The sequence below is a fragment of the Malania oleifera genome, chromosome 1 (assembly GCF_029873635.1).
Source record: "Malania oleifera isolate guangnan ecotype guangnan chromosome 1, ASM2987363v1, whole genome shotgun sequence".
In the NCBI taxonomy this organism is placed as follows: Eukaryota; Viridiplantae; Streptophyta; class Magnoliopsida; order Santalales; family Ximeniaceae; genus Malania; species Malania oleifera.
The window spans coordinates 155,050,401-155,077,355 of record NC_080417.1 but is presented as its reverse complement, the minus strand read 5'-3'; the positions used below and the strand labels follow the sequence as shown (position 1 = coordinate 155,077,355).

The 26,955-nt window shown below is 36.2% G+C and overlaps 1 protein-coding gene across 4 annotated transcripts; it reads right to left on the bottom strand.

The window, feature by feature from the left end:
* Window positions 1–1,080: 1,080 nt before the first annotated feature.
* On the bottom strand, window positions 1,081–26,740 carry LOC131168024 (dual specificity protein phosphatase PHS1-like). Of its 4 annotated transcripts, none has more exons than XM_058127194.1 (11): window positions 26,322–26,740; window positions 26,006–26,095; window positions 25,332–25,483; window positions 24,715–24,919; window positions 11,273–11,449; window positions 11,024–11,184; window positions 9,493–10,582; window positions 7,886–8,032; window positions 7,508–7,735; window positions 4,480–4,637; window positions 1,081–2,009 (listed from the first exon to the last, which is right to left on the bottom strand). In XM_058127194.1, the coding sequence occupies exons 1-11, from the start codon at window positions 26,385–26,387 to the stop codon at window positions 1,976–1,978; spliced, it is 2,508 nt and encodes an 835-aa protein (XP_057983177.1). In that variant the 5' UTR covers window positions 26,388–26,740; the 3' UTR covers window positions 1,081–1,975. The 4 variants fall into 4 exon arrangements, with proteins under 4 accessions (XP_057983177.1, XP_057983158.1, XP_057983186.1 ...); XM_058127175.1 differs by having other exon boundaries at window positions 1,081–1,970; XM_058127203.1 differs by having other exon boundaries at window positions 26,006–26,089.
* Window positions 26,741–26,955: the final 215 nt, after the last annotated feature.

Sequence of the window (26,955 nt, the reverse complement as noted above, 5' to 3'; positions counted from 1 at the left end):
AAAGTATAGTGAAGTTTAATAGAAGTTCCAATAAACTAGTATAGTTATTTTTTATGAATAACGCAAAAATTATTTATTGAAAAATATACTAGCTGTTTATTTTGTTCTTAATTATCCTAAATTAGTCAATTTGATTTAGTTTTTTATTACTCATTCGCAATCTCATGCACCCCATGCTTCCTAAAATTAGTTTTTTTTTTTTTTTTAAAGGAGGGATGCAACTCTATTTATTTATTGATATATCCTCACTTTTGGCGAAAAAATACCGTGATTACAAGACAAGCATTGAGAGATTACATATCGGAAAAAAAAAAAATTAAAGGTCTCCCAAACAACACCAACATTCAATCAAAACAGGACTACAAATTCAAACAAATCTAAACAAGAACATACTAACCAATAAAATACTCCACGCATCAAACCAAACAAAAAAAATATATATACCAATATCAAAAGGAAATCAACTAAACATACCTCATATAAGTCATATCCATTTTATCCAATTTATACAAACCATTGATAACTTTAGGAAGTTAACTACTATTTGTAAACAAACTATTCCTCCCCATAACACTTTGTTGAACCAAAACATCTACCACTTTATTCCCTTCTCTATACAAATGATTTATAGAAAAATCTACTCCCTCCAATAAACCAATAAGCTGCTTCCAAAAATCTCACAAATACCACAATGAGCACTTACTAGATCTTATCCAATTTACTACAATATTCTAATCATATTCAATATCAATAATAATATGAGTCAAATGTTTGCAAATCTTTATTTCTTCTATTACTGCTCTTAATTCAACTTCATTATTTGAACAAGAACCAAAATATTTAAAAATTAATTTGTCAAATCAAATGCCCTTGAAATAGAAAATGAGAAGCAAAAAATTATGGTTTCAATTTTTTTTTATACTCTAATTTTTGTAATAATATTATACTAATAAAATTGTAAAATATTTGTATTACGAAATTCTTTAAAAATAATTAAATATTTCATGCATGGCAAAGGCCACTGCTGGTACCGCTCCAATAGAATCAACAATAAACATCCCAATGCGAGCTCATAAAAGATGAATGAATGGTTTGAATACCCCTATTGTTTTTCCTTTAGAATGTACTTAATTAGAAATAATCTTTACAAAATGGATCGTGACAAGAAATGGAGTGAAAATTTGAACAGAAAACATGAAAAATCATATAATAAATTATTTTCCATTCCTACTGATTCCCTTTCACTTCTACGTACCAAACATACAACTAATATCTTGATCAGTAACCTTTGCTTTTTGTCAGCAGTCACAATCCGTTGGCGCAGAGAGAGAGAGAGAGAGAGAGGCAGGCTCGCTCAACAACTCTTTTTTGCTACTTAATGGGGCATTTACAAGGCAAACTCTCAACGGTATGACTTGAAGCATAACCCTTCCCATATGCTGCTGTGCTCAGTGGAAAGAATTCTCAGGCACACACCCTGTTATCTATGCAGTTGTCTCATGAACCTCAGTCCATGCAAAATCTACGGAGAGGCAAACAAATGCACACTTTCCTTGGCATAGTAAAATTGTAGAGTTTCGATATGACTCATCAACCAAAGGGTTCAATGTCGCTACTTGTCCACCAAATGAGACTGCCTCTGTTTTGGGCTCACACTCCCACCTCTGCTCATTTTGAGTGCACTTAAAGCCTTCTGAATTTCCATTGTCATGGCACTGTCCACACTACCTGATGACAGCTTCTTATGTGATTTCTGCAAATGAAGCTTGAGTGAGCTACTGCTCAACCCAGCATTTTTTCCACAGATAGGGCACACTTTCATCGACGGTTTCCTCTGTTGCCACTCCATGGAAACTTTCCCATGCAGTTTCCGATCTAGGTCTTGAAGAATCCTGGCAAACCCATCATTGGGCTGTGCTCGTCGGTGAACTTGTTTCAGGGCATTCCATGCTTCTAACAGAGTGAAGTTCCTGCATCAGAAGGAGAAATTCCGTGGAGCCTTTTTTCCCCTTTTTTTGGAGTAATTGTCATTATATAGGCTTCGTTTGAAACTTCGGAAATGTGCAGAAAAAAAAAAAAAAAGCGAAAAAAAAAAAGAGAAAGAAAAATGGGGATGAAAATAAAATATATAATAAATTAATTAAATAAATTCTATTACACATGTTACTAACCTTTGATTTTTCCAAATTTTCCATCAAATTTGAATAAATTTCATTCTTGAATCTTTATAGTCGTTGAGATGCAACAACTGTTTCTCATATTTTTTTCTTTTCCTGTGCTTTTTTCTCTCACACAATGCTTGAATCCAAACAAAATACTAAGAACGCCTTTCTTGAAAATATAAAATGCCAACATCTGGAATATCTAAGGGTTTGTTTGATATCATTATTGTTTTCTATTTTCTATTTCTATTTCTCCACAGTGAAAAAACATATTATAAAAATGCATTTATTTCTATTATTAGTTTTGTGTTTTTGTTACTATTTTTTAGCTCTTTGCCAAAAAACTGAAAACCAAATTTTATGATTTTTAATTGTTTTGACAACCTGTTGCCAGAAATTTCAATATCCATAAATATATATTTTTTGAATTAAATTATTCATTTTATACACTTTTAAATCAAAATCAAAATTAAATACAACAACAACAACAAAACCAAGCCTTAAGCCTTACTAGGTGGGGTCGACTACATGAATGCTTGTCCGCCAATTTATACGATCATGGATCATTTCTTTTGAGAGATTTAGGGATATTAAATTCTTACTCACTATCTCCTCCCCAAGTTATTTTAGGCCTACCCCTACCTCTTCTACTGTCCCCCACAATATCTAACTCACTCTTTCTCACTTACACACTATGTGGCCTACGTTGCAAGTGTCCATACCATCTAAGTCGTCCTTCTCTTATCTTATCCTCTATAAAAACTACACCTAACTTATGGCGAATATGTTCATTCTTAATTTATCTTTCAATGTTATACTACTCATTCATCTAAGCATTCTCATCTCGATAACTTTTATTGTTTGGATATTTTGTTTCTTCGTCGCCCAACATTCCGATCCATAAAACATAACTGGTCTTATAACTATTTTATAAAACTTCCCTTTTAATTTTAAGGGTATTCTACGATCACAGAGCACACTTAAAGCACTTCTCCATTTTACCCAACCTGCTTTAACTCTATGAATTACATCATCTTCAATTTCTCCTTTAACTTGCATAATAGATCCAAGGTCTCAAAATCTACAAGTGTTATTTATTTCTTCATCATCAAGTTTAACTTTGTCTTCAATATTCCTCCTATCATTACTAAAATTACATTTCATATATTCTATCTTATTTCTACTTATTCTAAAGCCTCTAAATTCCAAAGTTTCTTTACATAATTCTAATTCAGCATCTACTCTGTCCATAGTTTCATCAATTAATACAATATCATTTGCAAACAACATACATCATGGAACCTCATTTTGAATACTCTTAGTCAATTGGTCCATCACTAAAGCCAAAAGATACGGACTCAAAGCAGATCCATGATGTACACCTATGGTGATTGGAAATTCTCTAGTTTTTCCATCTATAGTTCTTACACTAGTCATTATTCCATTGTACATATCCTTAATGACATCAGTATACCTACTATATACACATTTTTTTTCTAAAACCCACCATAGATATTCCTTAGGTATATTATCATATGCTTTCTCAATGTCAATAAATATCATATGCAAGTCCCTCTTCTTTTTCCTAAATTTTTCCACTAATCTTCTTAAAATATATATAGTTTCTGTGGTAGATCTCTCAGGCATAAAACCAAATTGATTTTCTGAGACCTTCGCTTTTAACCTTGATCTTTGTTCAACTATCATTTCCCATAGTTTCATCATATGACTCATAAGTTTAATTCCATGATAGCTATTACAATTTTGAATATCTCCAAAATTAAATGATCATATAAATTAAATATAATTAAATAAAAATATATATAAATTTTAAAAAATAATAATAAATCCAATTACAAAATAATTTTATTATTTTTCAATTATCATGCCCAATAAAATTGGTATTGTAAAGAAAATTTTGAAAGTACAACAATTAAATAAAATAATTATAATAAATTTTATTTTTATAATAGCATTTTTTTTAAATGTGTATTATTTGTAATTTTGTTGTTTTAAATTTTTAATCATATTCTTATTTTGATTTAAAATTAAAATGAACTTTTTTTAACTAAGTTTTTAATTTATATTAATTTTATAAATGCTAACCAAACAGGCGGCTGGTTTTTAGATTTTAGTTTCTGTTTCTAGTTTTTCACTTTCATTTCTCTAATTTTTTACCGTGATCCCAAACAGCCCCTAAGATAACAATTGGGTAAGAAATAAAATTTACCAATGTGGTGGGTAAATGCTAGCATGTATGCATATCACCTTCCACATAAATTGGAAACAACATTCTATTCTACAGTTCATTACTTACTTTCTCAGCATCAAGTAAGCTATAACCAATGTTGCACTTCTACTTCTTCCCTCAAAGCAATGAACCAAAACCCTCCCTCCTCTTCTTTCCACGTGATCAATAAAATCAGAAGCTTCTTCAAAGATATTGCCGATGTTCGTGTCTTCATTGTCGCATATCTGTTCAAACAGGGCAGGTACCATATCATTAATGAGCACTTTCAAAACAATTCCTAAGATTAATAAAAATGTATAGACAGCTATGTGCACAACAAAGCCTCTACTTGAATAATTAGGGTCGGTCAGGTAGTTATTTTTTGTGAAAATCAATAAATTTTCACAGATTAAGTAGGGTATATGCAATTACTTTTCCAGAGAAGGATTCAGGAACTGCAAGGAAGCCAAATTCATATATTTATCTTTATCATTTTTTTTTCTTTTTAATAGAAATACTTGAGATTATATAAAAAATAAAAATTTCCAGGACCGCAGGGGGTGGAGTGATTGGATGGGGGCTTTGTCCCTTTTATATCTGTCCATTTTTTTCTTCTTTTCCACTACTCTCTACCACAGGGAAACAAAATGGAAGAGTTGGAACAAACAATAAAAGAACTCGCAGTTGACTTCTTTAAATGCCCTAAAAATGTTACCATACGGTGAATTCGTTCCTGGGCATTGTACACACTGCCTGTCACACTATGGGAGCTGGCCATGCCTGAAATCATTACCTTAACCACAAGGAGGGGGAAAGTTACCAAGAATATTTCTTAATTTTGAAAGCAAAAATAGTAATGCCTACAGATAGTAGTAGGACTAATTGGTTATTTCTTTTATCAGCCAAACATGCCAATATTGGCATTGATAGTATGTAAATGTAGTTTGTTGTTCAAACAACTACCTTTGATTGGAACCCATCCCCAACCTCTTCCTCAGCAATGCGCAATTCATCCCCCCATTCCACTATGATGCATACTATGCAAAATGACTAGCCAGGTAAAAAAATGTTCATACAAGAATGCTGTCATTGCATCAGAGGCTGCATTCATCATTGGCTTGGCTTCCACCCCATCCACGCAAACCAAAATTTGTTTGCTCCCAGTTGACTGGGTGCATCCAGACTCCATGTCCCAAATGGTTCAACTACTATTATCCTTCCCTCAAAGATAACTCCACATTTCAAACTTGACCTTTAAAAGAATCAATTAAAGGGCTCTTTGGTATCACTATCAAAAAATTATGGAAAGAACAACTAAAAACAAGAAAAAACTATAAACTGAACATCAGCAACCTGTTAATATTTTTAGTACTGATCAAATTAAAAACTTGATTGAACAAATGCTCATTTTTGTCTTTGGATCAGAAAACTATTTCAAGACATAATTAAAATAATAAAAATACAAAAACAAGATAGATTAAAAATATTATAATATAAAATAGAAATTATTGAAATTATTTTACAATGAAACATTTAATCCAAAAAAGTTAATTTTGGACTAGCAACAGGTTGCCAGACAACTAAAAACCATAAAATCTGGGTTTTAGTTTTTTCGTAAATAGCTGAAAACCAACAATAATAATTAAAAAATAGCAAAATAACAAATGCATTAACATAATCTGTTTCTTCACTCTACAGAAATGAAAACAAAAATAGAAAATAGAACTGATACCAAACAGAATCTAAGGTTTCAAGTTGTAGGACTAATTTCTGGAGTACCTGAAGACAAAAATTCTTATACCCAGATTGAGATGGCTCACATGCACCCATGGTATACCATAATAATATTGTAAAATATACCTCATCAAAACCATAACAGCGCAAAACAGGAGCAAGTTAGGGAGATAACAGGAGGAGACTTTGTCCTTAAAGGAGCAATAGGAAATTTTGAAGAGTTTGAGTGTGTGTGTGCGTGCAAGTGTGTTTGTGAGAGAGAGAGAGAGAGACTGTACAAGTATTTATGATGAAGATGAATAATAGTCAAAATTTGTGCAGCAAGCAATTAAAAAGTAGCCCCATCAAAAGGTATAACTAAGAACAAGAGCTATTATAATTGAACTACATCTGCCAATGTTGCAATCGGACTGCCCTTCTCAATTTGCTTAAAACTGAACCAGTTTATAAAACAACATGATTGAAGCTTATTCACAAATTTAATTGGTCATAAATTAGCTATTCTAACACAATAAACTAGAAAAATGCAGCATTCCAAATCCCATGAAGGTTGGATTAGGTAGCATGAAGTCAGAGTTTCAGAGGAATGGTTGCCCAGTGGAAATTTTCACCAAATTAAATCACAGAATTTTGCAACAGGTTCTAAGATTATTACAAACCAGAGGAACAATTTTAAAATGTCTGCCATGAAATGCTTAGGAAAAGCCACTGAAATATACGGACCAGTGGCATGGCAGTGTGTCACGAGCTAAACTTGTTTAGGGCATTATGCTTGCCTGCGACCGCTTATCTCGTGTGCTTAGGATGGGTTTCCATCATGTAAATACTAGCGTAGGGTTAATTTCTGCTAGTAGAGTCTTTGTAAGCCAAATAAGGCAGTATGACTCCTAGGTCACTTTGATGTTTCCTAGTGCGAGGATGATAATTACATAAAAACCTCTTTAGGGGAGGGTGAGTGTTCATCAGTCATTGTAAAACTCACTAGCAATTGTCAACGTGCTTAGCCTACTTGCCTCCCTCGCTAAGTACAACATGTCAACGGAGGATTTGTTAATGAATTACGTTTGCTTCAATGTTTACTGCTTGGTTGCCACGGCTTTCATGAATTGATTATTATTTCCGCTGCTATCTGAATGAATGTTAATGAAAGTGCACTGTGGATGAATGTTGGTAAACGATAGGCTGGCTAGTTAAGCAAGAGTGCTTTAACTAGCGCCGCACGGCCCTTCACAATGGTGCGAAAAAGGAGGACCGTGACACAGTGCTATGCAGATGACATTTTTCCAGCAATGAGGATTCCAGCATACAATGCAGGCCAGAACATTCCCCACAGGAAAAATAGACAAACTATAGAAATGGTAATTAAAGAGAATGCACTTACAGAAAAATTTCTGTACTCAAATAGATTAGGATACTGGGAGTCTGACTGTCCAATTTCATTGGAGCACAAGCACAATATATGTGTAATCCCCAGATGTTGCAGTGTGTATACAGATCTTGCAGCCAGTGCCCCTCCAATGAATAGGCTACTTGTAATTGAAGATGGCTTCTCAGTATTTGCAGCATCAGATATCAGTGCTATCCTCTCAAGAGTGTGCTCGAGTCTGACCTGATTGGGGAAAAAAATGGAAAGTAAAAAGGGAACACACTATTACACTTCTTTGTCAAAAGCCAACCCCTAACCCAATAAATATATAATGCTAAAGGAAAATAAATCTATTTATATGTACAACTGCAGTACTAACCAATCATTGCATACCTTCAATTCATAGGCATCAACAACACTGTTATTATCAGTACACTCAAAAAATCCAGTATTGAAGTTGTTCTCCTGGCATAATTTAACTGCCTCGTTTCTTAGCATTTCATTCCATTGCTCCAAATCTTTGTTTGATTCTGCATCAACCTGAGCATAACATTAACAATAACAAACATTATAACTTTGTGTTGACAAATACAACTTTAGGAACAGAAATATCCTCTCATGCAGTAGAAAACAGGAACATGGTAAGAATCCAATTACTTTCAGGCATACAAATTATCTAGTACTATGGAATTCCAAACCTCCAAATAACCTCCTCCAACCAATTCTGGGTGTTCCATTTTGTTCATTTGTCAGAAACTATGAAGCACGTACACAGACACGGGCATCCAACACGTTGACACACAAAGTCATGAAAAATAACAAGGGCACGAGAATTAATATTATATTCTTATATATATATATATGTGTGAATAAAAGTTTTTTTTGTCCAATTATGACCCATTTAGGAAAAAAAGGTTCAAACATTAAGCTAATTAAAGGAAAAAAGTTTGAATTTTTAACTAGAAAGATAATAACTTGATAAATGTCTCCTTTATTTCGATCAGAATTTCAAATTTATTATTTTGATAAATTGATCATAATATTACTTGATATGGAAGTATGATCTATTTTAAAAAGATCTTTCTAAAATTTTGAATCTTTGATATTATTTCAACTTGGTCCTTTCCTTTCTATTTTGAGATTTTATTAATTAATATTGACAGTCATGTCCCCAAAAGTGTTGGGCACTTCCATTTGCCGTGTCCGACACATGTTAGATGTTTTTAAAAAATTAAAAAGTGCCTGGACACGTCTCTCCCTGTCCCATGTCCAATGCGTTTCGGGTCCCTGTCAAAGCCGTAACCATGTCTGACATGGACGTCTTCCTGGTTGAAGTGTCGATGTTTTACAAGTCAGAAACTTATGTCCTTCAACAATAAACTAACAATGTATGCACATTAACAATAGACAGAATAGAGACCAGGTTTGCACGTATGGATGGTATTATTCAAGGGCTGCCACGTTCACAGGTGGGCCCACATATGCTGACATGGCAACCCATGTGCCAAGTGATAATTGACCACTTCAGTTATTGGAGTGAAACTAGACCAGGCAAAATGCTTTTATGCCAAATTCAAATCTACCAACAGACTAGAAAATATATTTTTCTTTCAAATTGAAACAACAGGCTAAAAGTAACTATCAGGCAATCAACATATCAGAACCATCACGAATCATTCATCCAGAAGGAAAAGCACATTGAGCAGGATGCTATTGATTTTTTGCCATTGTAATCTATTGTGAGGGGAAGTACCAATGTACCACCCTCAAATTAAGTTTTCTGAACTAAGATAGCGTAGCCACACTATCATCAGCTAATTAAAAAGGATCTGCAGCACAAATGTTGTTCAAATAGACCAACTCTGACAGTACTTACATATCCATGCAAAGATACCACTTCCTAGTGCCATATAATTACTAAATGAGTAATTTTCTCAAAAACACAACAACAATTTTTTCAAATAGCATTCACTTTTTTAATAAAGATTCAGAGTTCAGACCTTCGCAAATTTGTGGAAATCACGGAGCTTTGTTGTCAAGCGCAGACTACGAAGTGGGTCCCCATTGCCTTTGTTAAACTTTCCATGCCAACCTTCTCGTGAGATTGGAGAACTAGAGTCCGAACCTTCTTTGTTTCCTGAATATGACTGTCTAGAAGCTGTTCTTTGTGACTCTGGATCACTGATATCTGGATGACTGTCATTCATGACCCTTTCCCTGCTTGGAGGAGAGGGGCAGTAAACACCACCCCCAGTCATCTGTGATGGTGATTCAGGAAACAGCAAATCTTCCTTGTCAAAGTCTCCGGAGGAAGTTCGATTTATAATTCTTAGAAATGTGCGCAACACGCTATCAAGTTTTTGGTGAAGTGTGAGTAAGAATATATGGAATCCCTGCAGGTCCCTTAAAGCAGCACGAAACCCGTTGCGAAATTCTAGAACAACAGAAGCCATTTCAGTCGAGCGTACATCAGTCATTGTATCAGCATCGTCTGATGGATACCCCAACTTCCCTCCTGTTATGTCATGTAACAGATTAGAGGAGTACTCTGAACTGTTGAGAAGAAGCTCAACCAGCTTAGGATAATTCGCCTGATCATTTGCACGTTTTCCAGCAGGTGGTCTACGTGGAACACCAGAGTCAATTGCCACAATGTCAAAATCAGATAATATCAACTCATTTGATGTCTGGCTTTTTGGGCTCATGTTGCTGGATTTTGGTGTTTCCGTTACATCTGAAAGGTCAGAGACTTGGGATGCCAAACTGGGATCATGAGCTCTCAATCTACTATCAACAGAAGTTGCCCTTCTTTCCTTCTGAAGAGCCCTAATAACTCTTGGTCTGTATCTCTTCATTGCAGAATCAAATGCCTCCTCCAGTGCATCCACATTTGCTGAAGCCATTTTGTCAGCTAACAACAAATTTGCAGCGTTTCCACGCCATCTGAGCTGACGACAAGGGAGTCTATCTTCATTTCGGATGACAAGATCCAGCATCAAGATCCTTCCAAGGGATGCAGCAGTCTTTTCAGCAGCTTCCCGTGAATCAAATGCATTTGAGCTTTCCAATAGAGGAGATCCATGTACATAACTGCAAGAAAACAGTCATTTTGTACTTTCAGAACAAAAAATCAGATATTTTAGGAGCTTTATGATGCTTTGCTCATGGAATTTCAAGCTTCATCATCTAATTACTATCTATACAGTGTCTGGGTGCTGAATAATTCAATCTAGGGAAGTCCTCTATGACAAAATGACCCTAACAGTCAAAACAAACTTTGACATGGATTGAACATTTTTTATCCATGTTGAACATGAGTAGAAAAAATGTGCATACTTTTCATGCTTTCACTCACATTAAAATCAGCTCAAATACAGCAGGCTAACTATTCTACTAAGAGTAATTCAGGGGAAAATTGTCTAGCCTGATCAGATAATCTGTACCATCTTAACAAAACAATATTCTAGTAAGCATTCCATGCTGCCACACTATAACACCAAATTCACAATTAAAACGAGGTTCAGTTTGTACTTCATCAGAAAGAGGCACCGGCTAAGTTCAAGAGCTTCCAAAAGCTCTGAGCACGTCATTTCACCAACTTCATCTCCTTCTGCAACTGCCACATCTCTTACTTTCTCTGCAGCTTCCTTAATCTGAAACCACTCTGGGCTAGTATTGTGAATGACTCTGGCCTGCAATTCTCGAACAAATGTGTTTGGTAAACGCATAAACTTACAGCCCAAGATGGTAAAAGAAACCTTCCAGAATAAAAGGAATTACCTGCGGAGTTCGAACTCCAAGCCACTTTGCAAATTCATAGCCAAGACGCTCTGATTGAGTGGCCATCCTTGAAGAGGATATTTTTATAACAACTGCTGCTTCCTTTGGAAAAGAATCATCACCCTCAGATTGATTGAATAGGGCAAAGAAGACAACTCCTCCAGAGTTCACAGTGACCTGTACCCGAAAAACTGAAATAGAAGTCAAAGCAGTAAAAAAAAACAAAAAACAAAACAAAGAAAAAAATGGCACGCCCTTTCTGCTTTACTCAAAATGAAAAATATAAGAGAGAGAAGATATAAAGAAGAACAAGGAAAAGTATAGACATGATGAAGATACTGTTAAGGCTTGATATACATTGTTGGCCCAACACCTAACAGCTTAAGCTTTTAGATAAAGTGGTAATCTAACATGGTATCAAAGCTACGGTTGTCGAGAGGTCAAGGGTTCTAGTCTTGTTGCTCATGTGTATCATTTGTTTATTAAAAATTATCTTATTCCCAGTGATGGGTGTTATTTATTGTTTGCTTATCTCTCCACGTGCAATCGAGCTGCACATACAGGGGAGCGTTAAGGCTTAATTTACATTGTTGGCCCATAACCAAACAACTTAAGCTTTTACGTAAAGTAGTATCCAACAGGTACAAATTAGTTCTAACCAGCGGAAACCATGACAACACGCACAGAAATTTTATTGCAATAAAATATAACAAGTGGGGAGAAATTTTGCATGAAGATTTGAAAGTAAACTGTGATCATCTGATATATTTATAGATTATGAATCTCAAAAGTCCTTACATGAACCTCAGACTATTTCGACCATAAGGATGATAACCTCACTAATCATCATTTGGTCTTTGGCCCATTCGTGTATACAAGTCATCACAAATGGATATTCCTATCAGCCTCCCACTTGTATGAGTCCACAAAATTCCCCCTTAATTGAAAGCCACAAAAATACTCTAATTGTTCATGAGTCACATACGACCTAGAGGAGCCTTTAATCAACTAACAGAAAGGAGCCAAAACCATGAGAGCCCAGCCAAACACCGCTCCACAAGGTGGAGTGGCTGCAATAATACTGACTCAAAATGTCAGCTTTGATTCCACTTGTAGCCTGACATAACCAAATCAACTACAACTTGACACACAAGCTTAAGCCATTAAGCCTTCAGCCCATCCAACAAGTCACTCTTCCTTCACACTTCCTTGCAACGTGGGACAGCTCACATGTGCACATGCCTAACATTAGCTGATCAAGACCTCATTGGGACAAGAAGAAATGCAATCAACCATGGAGTCAAAAAGAGTTTTAAGCACACCCAAATCGATCTATTCATGCAACTTGCATTGGTGTTTCAAGGTAGTAAGAGGACAAATTAGTGAAGTATTAGGGCCACTATATCCAGGATTTGCATATCCATTCTTTAAATATTGATAATATCATAAAAGGGATATCAGGGAGTGAGAAAGTATTCATAAGGTCAATCTAATGGTCTCAATGGAAAGAACAATAATGGTTATGAGAAGATACATGGAGAATATGGATATGGAAATAAAAATAAGTTTGATTATGATGCTAGACTTCACCAAATCATATGATCTTATAATAATGAACGAGGGCTTCAAGAAGAAGAACACTTAGTTTAGTTTGGCTCCCTATAGCTTTTTAAAAGGAGCTTTTAGAAAGGAGCTAATGAAAAGGAGCTTATTGATATTATTTTTAAAATGTTTGCTTACCCTGTGAAAAAGGAGTTGTTAGAAAGAAAACGTTGGCTTTGAGTATTCGGTAAAAAAGTTGAAAGGTGCCTTAAAGTTTTTAAAATAACTACAATGGATATGTACTTTTAGGAAATATAATTAATGCTTTGATAGTGTTGTAATGTTCGAAAAATAAAATAAAATTAAGGACAACAATGGAATAGAATAATTTGTTGGAGAAACAGCTAGTTTTTAGCTTTCAAAAGCTTAAAAAATCTATAACTTTTAAAAGCTCCCCAAAAAAGCTAAAAGCTGGCTTTCAAAATCTGGAAAAGCTTATTACCAAAACACATTAAACCTAGCTTTTGCTTTTAAAAAAGAGAGGTTAAGGCAAGAAAGAGGGGCCAAACTCACCCTTAATGACCTTTAAGAGAGGATTAAAATTCAAAAAGACTTTTTTCTTTACTACGAGGATAGATTGTTTGTCTTAGGTGAATCTAAGAAAATATGCTCGACTAGTAAAGAAAATTGGTGGTGGGATCAAAACATTCAAAAAGTTGTTAAGACGAGCAGAATGCACTTTAAGACAGAGCGAGTTTGCACCCTTTTTTTGCCTCAACCTTTTCTTCTTAAAAGTGAAAGGTAGGTATATTGCATTTCATAAAAAACTTTTTCAGCTTTTAAGAAACCACCTTTTAACGTTTTTTTCGAACTTTTAGAAGTTACGGGTTTGAAGCTTTTAAAAGCTTCACTTTTTCAACAAATTATTATATTCCAGTGTTATCCCTAGTTTTTTTTTTTTAATATTACACAATTATCAACACATTAATTACATTTTCTAAAAATATATATCCTCTTTAGTCGTTTTAAATAATTTTAGGCACCTTACAACTCTTGTACGAAACATTCATAGCCAGCTTTTTCTTTCTAACAACTCCTTTTTCACGAGGGCCAAATAATTTTTACAACAATCTCAATTGACTCCTTTTCATTAATTCCTTTTCAAAAGCCACAAGGGGCCCAAACTAAAACGGTAAAAATGTAAAAGGATGAAAAATTTTGAAAAGCATAAATAGGCAAGAAAATATACAAAAATTGTTGTTAGTAGAGCAAATACCTAAGTAATGTCAAATGTATAAAAAGAATGATATGTTTTAGTTAAAGAAAATGGAAATTGAAAAATAGCAAACTTATTTTATTAAGCTATTTAATGAAATTCAATGGAAGATTTAATCTTAGAATTGACAAAAGAGGAAATGGCTAAAAACTTTAGATTTATCTGCAAAATTGGAGCCAATGAAGTTAATTTTGCACTAAAGAAGATGCATTATGGAAAAACTATAGGACCCGATGACATCACAATTGAAGTTTTGAAATGCCTAGGTAATAATGGAATTATATTGTTAAATAATTTATTTAAAACAATTATAAGAACTACAAAAATGCCAAATGGAGAAAAAGTAAATACTTGCATACATAGGGAAGATATTCAAAATTGTAGTCATTATTGTGGAATTAAACTTATGAGTCATATAATGAAACTTTGGGAAAGGGTAATTGAACAAAGATTAAGGTTAGAAACGAGAATTTCTTAACAAAGCTATATATCTAGTTATCTACTAAAAATACTAATGGAAAAGTTCAAGGAAAAAACAACTTGCATTTGGATGTATAGTTTCTGTTAAGATTTGATTAAAAATGAATTGACCTAACTTAAAGATAGGTCTCTCCCTCTATTTATAATACAAATTTAAATACATTCTAATGACAATAATACCCTTACTAACTCTCACTAATTAACATACTAACACACTCAATAATAATTGTTAAGATTTGATTAAAAATGAAAGACCTAATTTGAAGATAGGTCTCTCCCTCTAATTATAATACAAATTTAAATACATTCTAATGACAATAATACACTTACTAACTTTCACTAATTAACATACTAACACAATCAATAATAATAATAATAATAAAATACAAAGATAACCTCTAACACTCCCCCTCAAGCTGGAGCATAAATGTCATAAGCTCCTAGTTTGTTACAAATGAATCTAACACGAACACATCACAATGCTTTGGTAAAAAAAAATCAGCAAGCTGCATGTCCGACTTCACATAAGCGGTTGCAATGAGCTTCTGCACAAGTTTCTCCCGAACAAAGTGGGAATCAACTTTAATGTGCTTTGTTTGCTCATGAAAGACCGGATTAGAGGCAAGATGAAGAGCAACTTGATTATGACATATCAACTTCATAGGCTGAGAATGCAGAAAACCAACTTCCTTCAACATGTTCTTCAACCAAACAAGTTCACAAGTAGTGTGAGCCAAAGCTCTATGTTCTGACTCAGCACTTGACCTTGCCTGCATAGTTTGTTTCTTACTTTTCCAAGAAACCAAATTACCACCAACCAAGATATGGTACCCGGTGGTGGATCTCTGACCGGAAGGCGATCCAATCCAATCTGCATCTATATATCCCTTATCACGATATAAAAACCACTCCTAGGTGCACCTTTGAGATATTTCAAGATGCGAATTATTGCGTCCCAATGACTTGTTCTCAGAGAATCTAGAAATTAACTCACAACACTTGTTGCAAAAGATATACCCGGCCAAGTAACTATGAGATAATTTAACTTTCCAACAAGTCTCTAGTATTGTCCAAGATTAGGTAGCAAATCACCCATATCCAGCATTAACTTGCTGTTAGAATCCATGGGTGCATCAACGAGGATCTCCAACATATCCATCCTATGAGTTAGTTGATGAACAAAGGACATGCATCCAAATATACAAGGAGGAAGAGAAAATAAAGGTGAATTAGGAAAGAGAATCCAATAGAGAATTTTACCACTATGAATAAAGGATGGCATTCTGTTGATTAGATAACAAGCAATAAGTACAACATCACTCCAAAACACTTTAGGTACATGCATTTGATAAAGTAAAGTGCAAGTGATTTCAAGAAGTTGTCCATTTTTCCGCTCTACAACCCCATTTTGTTGAGTGTGGGCATAGGATGATTGATGAACAATACCAAACTGAGTCATATAAGTAGTGAATTGTGCACTAAAAAACTCTTTAGCTTTATCACTTCGAAGTATTTAAACTGTTAAACCAAATTTTGAGTCTTTATTTCAGAAAAAAAAAAAAAAAAAAGCACAAAATACAAGAAATAACTTAGAACGAACTTTTATTAAATATAACCAAGTCATTATTGAATAATCATCCACAAAGGTGACAAAGTACTGGAAACCCAACTTAGACATAACACTAACATAAAAGGGCTTGCAGACCGTTTATTGACCCGAAAGAAACAAGATGGTGTTTTCCCAACTGACAAGACTCACAATCAAGACTAGACACACAACCCAAACAAGGAACAAGACACTTTAACTTTTCCAATGAAGGATGACCCAAGGGACAATGAATTTCAAGGGTGTGGGAGCAATAGTGTAGACACTAGAAGGAGATAGCGGCTCAAAGTGATAGAGTCCACCAGCTTCACACCCTCCGCCAATCGTCTTCCTTGTCTTCAAATCCTGAATAACCATAGAATCAGGGAAGAAAGTCACTGAACAATTCATGGATTTAATAATTTTTCTAACAGACATAAGATTGAAAAAAATATTGGAACATGTAAAAACGAAGGAAGAGAAATAGAAGAGGTGGGATTTACAATCCCAATTCCCTTGACTGCAGTAGTGGATCCATCAGCAAAAGTAACACAAGGTAAATTTGCAGATATTGAAGAGTAGAGAAAAAACTAGGTATACTTGTAATATGATCAGTGGTAGTGGAGTCTATGACCCAAGGACTAGGACGAGAAGTACTAGATGACACGCATGCTATGTGCTTACCAGATTGGGCAAGAGATGCAATGGGAAGAGAAGCTTGTTGTGACGCTTGATACTATTCGAACTTGGAATACTCTTCCTTTGACATAGAGACAGCATGTTGCCCCCCACTTGACCCCGAAGGAGAGGAGTCGGTGGTGGCTGCATTGGCTGCCCCCAACACTGCTCAATACCATGATTAGTCCATCCACAATGAGTGCACTTGCAAGAAGCACCTTTGCCTCGTCCCTCTCTACCACTACAACTACTTTGCAATTGTTTGGCAAAGAACTAGAGTCACTCTTCGTAGCAAAGGCTGTCCTCTCAAAGCCAGATGAAAGAACAAGAGAATGTGTGCTAAAGGAAGCACGAAGGACACGAGAATAAAGATCAGCAAATGATGGCAGTTCAACACTACTGAGTATTTGGGATCGAACTACCTCAAACTCAGGTCTCAAGCCTGCTAGAACACGAAGAACTATCATTTACTCCCTCCGATTCTGCATCTCATGAATGTCGACAATTATAGGTTGCACGACGTCAAGCTCCTCATGAATACGCTTCATCTCTCCAAAATAATCTGCAATGCTCCTCCCTCCTTGTTGTAACTGAAAGTACTTCTAGGATAAATCAAATTTACGTGTAATGTTACTGCAGTAAAGAAGTTTGACATAATCCCAAATCTCCTTGCACGTATCTAGAGGCATACACATCCTTGCAATCTATGGTTCCATCAAATTCCATAAAAGGGAAACAATCAAGGCATCTTCCTGAACCCATACATCTTTTCTCTTCTCATCAAAAGACTCAGATTGGAGTAAGTGGTCAAATTTCCCTAATCCTGCTAAATAAATCTGAAGAGCTTTAGACCATTGAACATAGTTCTTTCCATCTAACTTTTGAATCATTATTTGTGGCAGCGACGTAGTAAACAAATTTTTTGGATTCCTAGATTCCATCCCAACACTCACAAATCAGCAATCACACCAAAAACAAGAAGAAAAACCAAAATTAATCGGGGCAATCACAAATTTATGTGAAACACCGACGGATGAGGTGAACAACTAATCGATGGATATAGCGCTGCCACAGCACTCACAAACAACCACACCAAAAACAAGAAGAACGGATATAATCGAAACAATCACAAACCATGAGAAGCACCGACGCAACCACTGACAAGGTGAACAACTCACCGACAGATATAGCACTGCCACAGCTTCACAACTGAACATATGAATGCTGCCACGGCTCCAAAAAACTCACAAGGAAGCCTTCACAAACCATGAACAGAAATTAATGGAATACCACGAGTGCATGGTAAAAAAGGGTTGATTATTTTAGCAAAAAACTGGCCTAACATCTTGATAATAGTTTAAAGAAGGAATCAGAGCACAGCATAAGAAAAAGAAAAAAGAAAAAAGTGGTCAAAATTGCTTTCACGCACCAGCGAGTAGGGTCAACCCAGCCAGCATTTGGCCGGCGCGTGGGGGCGTGTGGGAGGCCCATTGGGGATGGGGTTTTGTGGGGTGGGTTGTCGAGAAGGTCTGATTATGGGTATAGGTTGGTTTTGTGATTTAGCATGGGATGGAGGTGGATTAGGGAAGAACAATCGCGGAAATAGTGTTTCACGGCAACAGCTAGGGGAAATGATTAAAAATTGACCTAACTTGAAGATAGGTCTCTCCCCCTATTTATAATACAAATTTAAATACATTATAATGACAATAATACCCTTACTAACTCTCACTAATTAACATACTAACACACTCAATAATAATAATACTAAAGGACATATATAACCTCTAACACTCCCCCTCAAGCTAAGGTATAAATGTCATAAGCTCCTAACTTATTAGAAATGAATCTAACACGAGCATCCCCCAACGCTTTGGCAAACAAATCAACAAGCTGCATGTCCGATTTCACATATGCAATTGTAATGAGCTTCCGTGCAAGTTTCTCCCGAACAAAGTCGCAATCAACTTCAATGCGCTTCGTCGGCTTATGAAAGACCGGGTTGGAGTCAATATGAAGAGCAGCTTAATTATCACACATCAACTTCATAGGCTGAGAATACTCAATTCTTCCAACATGTTCTTCAACCAGGAAAGTTCACAGGTAGTGTGAGCTATAGCTCTATATTCTGATTCAACACTTGACCTTACCACCACAGTTTGTTTCTTACTTTTCCAAGAAACCAAATTACCACTAACCAAGATATAGTACCCGATGGTGGATTTCGGATCGAAAGGCGATCCAGCCCAATTTGCATCTGTATATCCATGGATATAAGCATAACTCTGATCACGATATAAAAGACCTCTCCAAGGTGCACCGTTGAGATATCTCAAGATGCAAATTACTGCATCCCAATGACTTGTCCTCAAAGAATCTAGAAGTTGACTCACAATACTTGTTGCAAAAGATATATTCTTCCGAGTAATTGTGAGATAATTCAACTTTCCAACAAGTCTTCGGTATTGTCCAGGAGTTTGTAGCAAATCACCCATATCCGGCATTAACTTGTTGTTAGGTTCCATGGGTGTATCAACCATTTTAGATCCCAACAAGCCAATTTCATTTAACAAATCAAGAACATACTTCCTTTGTGACACAACATTTCTGATACGCGATCTTAATACTTCTATATCCAAGAAGCATTTCAACGGTCCCAAATCTTTGGTCTGAAACTTAGACTAGAGAAAAAGTTTGAGACTCTAAATACCTTTATCATCATCGCTTGTAATAACAATATCATCCACATAAAAAACAAGAAGGATCCTACCCAATGAAGTATGACAATAAAACACGGAATGATCCATAGCACACCGTCGAAGACCAAACTCAAGTACTACAACACTAAAACGACCAAACCAATATAAAACCTTCCTAAGCCAACACACTAAGTCTGACTCCCCCTAAGCAACAAACCTAGGTGGTTGCTCCATATAAACCTCCTCCTCAAGGTCACCATGCAAGAAGACATTTTTTACATCTAAATAATCAAAGGGTCAAAGGCCAATGACAAGTAGTAGCCAAGGAGATGAACAAACGTGATGTAAGTTTGGAAACCGGAGAAAAAGTATCAGAATAATCTAGACTATACACCAAAGTGTATCTCTTAGCGACAAGACGAGCTACAGAACCATCAGGGTTGACTTTCACAGTGCAAACCCAATGACAACCAACCACAAACTTGTCAAGGGGAAGAGGTGCCAAGTCCCAAGTACCATTCTCAAGTAAAGGATTCATCTCTTAAATCATAGCATCCCCCCACCCTGAATGGGCTAAGGCTTTTGAAACAGATTTAGGAAGGGTAGTAGATGACAAAGCAGTGACAAAACAATAATAGGAGGGTGATAAGGACTCATGAGAAAGATAGTTGGAAATGGGGTGTGGAGTACATGTGCGTTTACCTTTCCGAACACCAATAGGAGGATCAACATCATGAGAAGTATGATCATCAGGCAAGGAAACCAAAGGCGTGGTAATAGAAGCTAGAGGGGACCCTCTTCCTTGGAGTCGTCGTCGTGAATACACTTGCAAATTAGGATAATCAAGGTGATGAAAAGGGCTCGAACTACATAGAGACTCAAATGGTTGGTTGGGCAAGGACAGCAACATAGAATCTGGAAGATTAGGCTAAGGAAGAGACTCATCGAACTCATAAGCGCTCAGCAACTGAGTGTAGTAAGGTGTAGACTCAAAGAAGGTAACATTGGCAGAAACAAAGAAGTGATGCAGCACAGAACTATAACAACGATATTCCTTTTGAGTAGACAAGTAGCCCAAAAAGACACATTTTATAGCACGAGGATCCAACTTATCCACCCCAGGAGTTAGTTGGTGAACAAAGGACACACATCCAAATATACGAGGAGGAAGAGAAAATAAAGGTGAATTAGGAAAGAGAATGGAGTAGGGAATTTTACCACAAAGAGCAAAGGATGGCATTTTGTTGATCAGATAACAAGCAATAAGTACAACATCACTTCAAAACACTTTAGGTACACACATTTGATAAAGTAAAGTGCAAGTGATTTCAAGAAGATGTCTATTTTTCCGCTCTGCAACCCCATTTTTTTGAGGAGTGTGGGCACAGAATGATTGATGAACGATACCAAACTGAGACAGTTAAGTAATGAATTGTGCACTAAAAAACTCTATAGCACTATCACTTCGAAGTATTCGAATTAGCAAACCAAATTGAGTCTTTATTTCACTAAAAAACTCAGAACAATCTTTTATTAAATATAACAAGTCATTCTTGAATAATCATCCACAAGGGTTACAAAGTACCGAAAACCCAACTTTGATATGACCCTACTAGGACCCCATATACATCTAAATGAACTAACATAAAAGGGCATACAACCTATTTATTGACCCAGGAAGCGAAAGAAACACTATGGTGTTTCCCACCTGACAAGACTCACAACCGAGACTAGCCACAAAACTCAAACTAGGAACAAAGCATTTTAACTTTTCCAATGAAGGATGACCCAAGCGACAATGAATTTGGAAAGGTGTGGCAGCAGTACTGCACGCAATAGAAGGAGATAGTGGCTCAAACTGATAGTGTCCACCAGCTTCACGCCCTCCGCCAATCGCCTTCCTCGTCTTCAAACCCTAAATAACCACAAAATCAAGGAAGAATGTCACTAAACAATTCATGGATTTAGTAATTTTGCTAATAGACAAAAGATTGAAAGAAAATTTTGGAATACATAAAATTGAAGGAAGAGAAATAGAAGAAGTGGGATTTATAGTCCCAATTCCCTTGACTGCATTAGTGGATAAAAAGCTAGCTATACCTGTGATATGATTAGTGGCAACGAAGTCTATGACCCAAGGACTAGGACGAGAAGTATTGGATGACAGGCATACTGTGTGCTTAGGCAAGAGATGCAATGGAAGAGAAGCTTGTTGTGACACTTGATACTAGTGGAACTTAGAATACTCTTCCTTTGACATAGAGATAGTTTGTTGCCCCCCACTCGATCCCAAAGGTGAGGAGTCCGTGGTGGCTGCATTGGCTGCCCCCAAAGGTGTGAAGTCAATGGTGGTTGCATTGTCAACACGTGAAATACTATGATTATTCTGTCCACAATGAGTGCATTTGCGAGGAGTACCTCTGCCTCGTCCATCTCTACCACTACAACTACTCGAACCACCACGATAACTTTTGCGGTTGTTTTGTAGAGAACTAGAATCACTCCGTGTAGCAAAGACTACTTGAACCACCACGATAACTTTTGCGGTTGTTTTGTAGAGAACTAAAATCACTCTGTGTAGCAAAGGCTGTCCTCTCAGAGCCAGATGCAAGAACAGAAGAATGCGTGCTAAAGGAAGCACGAAGGACACAAGCATCAAGATTAACAAATGATGGCAGCTCGACACTACTGAGTATTTGGGACCGAACTACCTCAAACTCAGGTCTCAAGCCTGCTAGAACACAAAGAACTGTCATCTGCTCCCTCTGCTTCTGCATCTCATGAACATCAGCAATTATAGGTTGCACAACGTTAAGCTCCTCATGAATACACTTCATCTCTCCAAAATAATCTGCAATGCTCCTATCTCCTTGTTGTAACTAAAAATACTCCTAGGATAAATCATACATACATGTAATGTTACTGGAGCAAAGAGGCTTGACATAATCCCAAATCTCCTTGCACATATGACGTAACTAGATGCATACAACACATCCATGCAATCTGTGGCTCCATCAAATCCCATAAAAGGGAAACAATCAAGGCATCTTCCTAAACCCACACATCTTTTCTCTTCTCATTAGAAGACTCAGATTGGAGCAAGTGGTCAAATTTCCCTGATCCTGTTAAATAAATCCGAATAGCTTTAAACCATCAAACATGGTTCTTTCCATCCAACCTTTGAGTCGTTATTTGCAATAGGGATGTAGGAAACAAATTTTTGGGATTCATAGATTCCAACCCAACACTCACAAATCAGAAATCACACCAAAACAAGAAGAACAATCAAAACTAATCGGGGCAATCACAAACTATGTGATGGATATAACTGCCACAGCACTCACAAACAGCAACCACACCAAAAACAAGAAGAACAATCAATAATTGGAACAATCACAAACCAAGTGAAGCACTAAAGTAACCACAGACAAGGTGGACAACTCACCAACGGATATATCACTGCCACAGCCTCACAACTAAACATATGAACGCTGCCACGGCTCCAAAAAAGTCACAAGGAAGCCTTCACAAACCCTAATAATAGCATGGTCGAAAAAGGTTGAATTTTTTAGCAAAAAAACTGGTCTAACAGCTTGATAATATAGTCTAAAGAAGGAATAGGAGCATAGAAGAAGAAAAATCAAATAAAAAAAGAAAAAAGTGGTCAGAGGCCCGGAACTGCTCTCACACACTGATGCATGGGGGCGGCCCTGTCGGCATTTGGCTGTCGTGTGGGGGTGCGTGGGGGGCTCTCTAGCAATGGGCTTTTGTAGGGTGAGTCGTCAAGGGGGGTCAAATTATGGGTATATGGTTGGTCTTGTGATTTAGTATAGGATGGAGGTGGATTAGGGAAGAACAACCACAGGAATGGTGTTGGCCGAGGGAAATAAGGTTTAGATAGGATCATGCTCTGATACCATGTTAAGATTTGATTAAAAATGAATGATTTAACTTAAAGATAGGTCTTTCCCTGTATTTATAATACAAATTTAAATAGATTCTAATGACAATAATACCCTTACTAACTCTCACTAATTAACATACTAAAACACTCAATAATAATAATACTAAAAGACATATATAACCTCTAACAGTTTCTATTGACCTAAAGAAAGCCTAACGAAAGGTACCTAGGAAAGTTGTATGGTGGATTTTAGGGGGGGAAAAAGCATCTAGTATGTATATATATGCAATTAAGGATATGTATAAATAGAGTAATTACTAGTGTTAAGACTATAATTGGAGAGTCTAGGGAATTTCCAATCACAATGTGTACATCAAAAGTGCATTATGCCTTCATCTTTTTGCCTTAGTGATGGATGAACTTACTATTGATATTTTAAAATGAGGTTCCATAGTGTATGTTGTTTGTAGAAGATATTGTCTTGATTGATTAAACTAGAAGTGGAGTAGAATCTAAGTTATAATTATGGAGAGGTGCTTTAGAATGTAGATGTTTTAAGATAAATAGAACAAGATAGAATATATGAAATGTAAAATTTAGTAATTTTAAGAGGAATACTTAAAAAAGATTAAACTTGATAATCAAGAAATTATTGACACTAGTAGATTAATGATACCTTGGATCTATGATGCAAGATAAAGAAGAAATTGAAGAAGATAAGCATGTCGAGGAAAATGGAGAAGTGCTTCGGGTGTGTTGTGTGATTGTAGAATACTATTAGAACTAAAAGGAAAGTTTGGACAGCTATAAGGCCAGCTATGATATATAGGTCATAATGTTTGCAGCTAAGAAACAACATATCCAAAAATAAAACTTGTTGAAATGAGGATGCTAAGGTGGATAAGTTGTATAACTTAAAAGATAAATCATGAAAAAAGCATATCCGTAAGTAAGGTGTGGCACATGTAGAAGATAAGATAAGGGAAGGGCAATTAAGATGGTTTGGACAATTGCAATGTGGGCCTAATAACAGAATAGTGAGGAGAAGTGAGTTGGTCAATGCCAGTGGCAGAAGGAGTAGACTTCAACAGAGATAGTGAGTATGGATTTGACAGCCCTACATTCTTCAGATGATAATACCCTTGATCATGCAGGATGGCAGACACGGATTTATGTAGCCAACTAAGGCTTCGCTGCGGTGGTTCTTGTATTCTTCAAAATATAATTACTGACATAAGCACATTCCCTTATGTAAACTAGCAAAGATAGATCACATACCTCAAGTGCTTTATTCAGTTCATCTTCAGAATGATCAGTGCTGCTGCTATGTTCAGTACGGTGAAGAGAAGAAAGCATGTCCCAAGAAAAAGAATTAGACTCAATGTCCAGCATAGCAGCCTTACCAAATCTTTCCCACAAACTGATTTCAGTAGCTTGCTCAGAAGGCAGAGAATTTTTTGAATCAACAGTAGATTCTCCTGCACTGAATGACCATCATGATGAGAACTATGTAAAACATATGGTGTCATTCTATAAACATTAGGCATTCTCAAAAGCACTCAACATATATCAATACAAACAAATATGTAATGATCACAAATTGAACTATTTAAACCATGTGGACATTCTGCATGAATGTAAAAATATGAGAAGGTGAGATGGAAAATAGAGTAGAAAAGTGCTCAGCCAAAAAAATACACGTTGACAAAAGCCAAATGCTTTCCGTTACACAAGCCTGATGAATTTTATTTATTTTTTTCATGAATTAGAATTGGCCTATTTTATTTGTGAAAAAATTAACCAAACAAACAAATCTTAGCAAATAAATAAATAAATATCGCCCACCTCATCCCCAGCTCACACAAGTAAAAAAATGAGAGGGAAAAATTGAGAACCTCATAGCCATAGTATCATTGGATGATTTTATAGGAGGGCGGTGCTGGAAGCCGAAGGAGCGATATCTCCCATTGCGTTTACGAGCCAATTCCAACCATTGAGTGAATCGATATGCAGGACCCGCCGTGATGTCACCCAACATGTACAATAACTGCAAAAAAAACCAACTCAATCCCACAACTGAACAGTTTAAGACAATTAAATATGCACAGCCAAAAAACAAGCCAATCGAAATCCATAATTCATCACATTAGGAAAATGAAACATGTGCAAAACCAACAAAAATCAATCCAGATCTACTGTTGACGAAGTTACGAAAAATGAACAACACCAGAAAAAAATTGATCCAGCCCTATAATTCATCAAATCAAGAAAATGAGACATGTACAACACCTGCAAGAAACCAAACCCAAAACACATAATACATCAAATTTACAAAAAGGAAGCACATAAAACACATGTAAAAACCAAATCCAAGAGGAACCCAAAATTCATCGAATTAAGAAAAATGAAACATGTACAACACGTTTAAAAACCCAATCCAGACCCATATAATTTTCATCAAATTAAGAAAATGTAACATTTGCAATGTCAAAAGAACCAATCCAACCCATTATTCATGAAATTAAGAAATTGATACACGAAGTGTATCGTGAGTAAGAAAGATACTGACCCGAGAAGTGACGGTAAGGGGCAAAGGGGCCTCTGATTCCTCAAATCCGCGGTCAGACTCTTTCTGACCTTCTTCCTCCTTTTCCTGCAACTTCCGCATAGAAGAAGCAATTAGACGACAGATCATAACAATCAACGCTTCAAACTATAAAAACCCAGATCACGTAACTTTACGGAACACAAAATGTGGGGGGGGGGGGGGGGGGGGGGTGTTGAGAGATAGAGAGAGAGACAGATGTCATGATTTGATATGGATTTTTGAGGTGGAAATTAAAGAAAAAGAGAGAAAATGTGGGGAAAGAAAAAGGCATCGCCACCTGGTGGGCCTGGTGGGTTTGGATGATTGCATTTGCAGGCTCGTCTTGCTTTTGCAGTTGGGCCATAACCCCGTTTTGCTTTGTTCTCTTTTTTCAAAAAATTTCTTTGTATTACAGTTCTCTTGGTCTGATGAAAATGAGAGTTGAGGGACAATTGTCAAATGGGGTTTGAAATTTTGAAATGGGCGCAAATTCAGTTTTTCAAAAAAGAAAAACAGAAAAAAGGAAGGCCGCTCTCTTCCCGCATTTCCTGGGGGTAATGGCTGCCGCCGGCGGTGGTAGTTGTGGGGGGCGATGATGCCGGTGGCGCGGCTGGTTGACGAGAATCCTTGGGCAGAGAAGAGACCCTTCAAGCTTAATTCCAACTTTCTAGTAAGCAGTAATAATTAAATCTCCATGTCTTTGCCTGGACAGCGTGAATGTAGATTTCCTATTCATGAAATTGGCCGCTTCTCCAGCTCTTTGTTCTTATACATTGTTAATCATAATAGGATCCATTTATTATAACCACACGTGAGTGCAAACTGTAAACACATTCAATAATTTTTCATTCGAAAAGAATATTAATAATTAATAAAATGAAATATTAATTGATTTTTTTTTATTTTATTGATTTCGGGAACAAGGGATTTAA

What these genes read in the sequence shown, in the direction of transcription:
- LOC131168024 (XM_058127175.1), bottom strand. Translation starts at nt 26,387, where the DNA reads ATGGCCCAACTGCAAAAGCAAGACGAGCCTGCAAATGCAATCATCCAA. An exon ending in CCCTTACCGTCACTTCTCGG is followed by an intron (nt 25,484 to 26,005) that starts GTCAGTATCTTT and finishes TTTTTTTTGCAG; the next exon opens with TTATTGTACATGTTGGGTGA. An exon ending in ATTTCCACAAATTTGCGAAG is followed by an intron (nt 8,033 to 9,492) that starts GTCTGAACTCTG and finishes TGTTATGCTCAG; the next exon opens with GTTGATGCAGAATCAAACAA.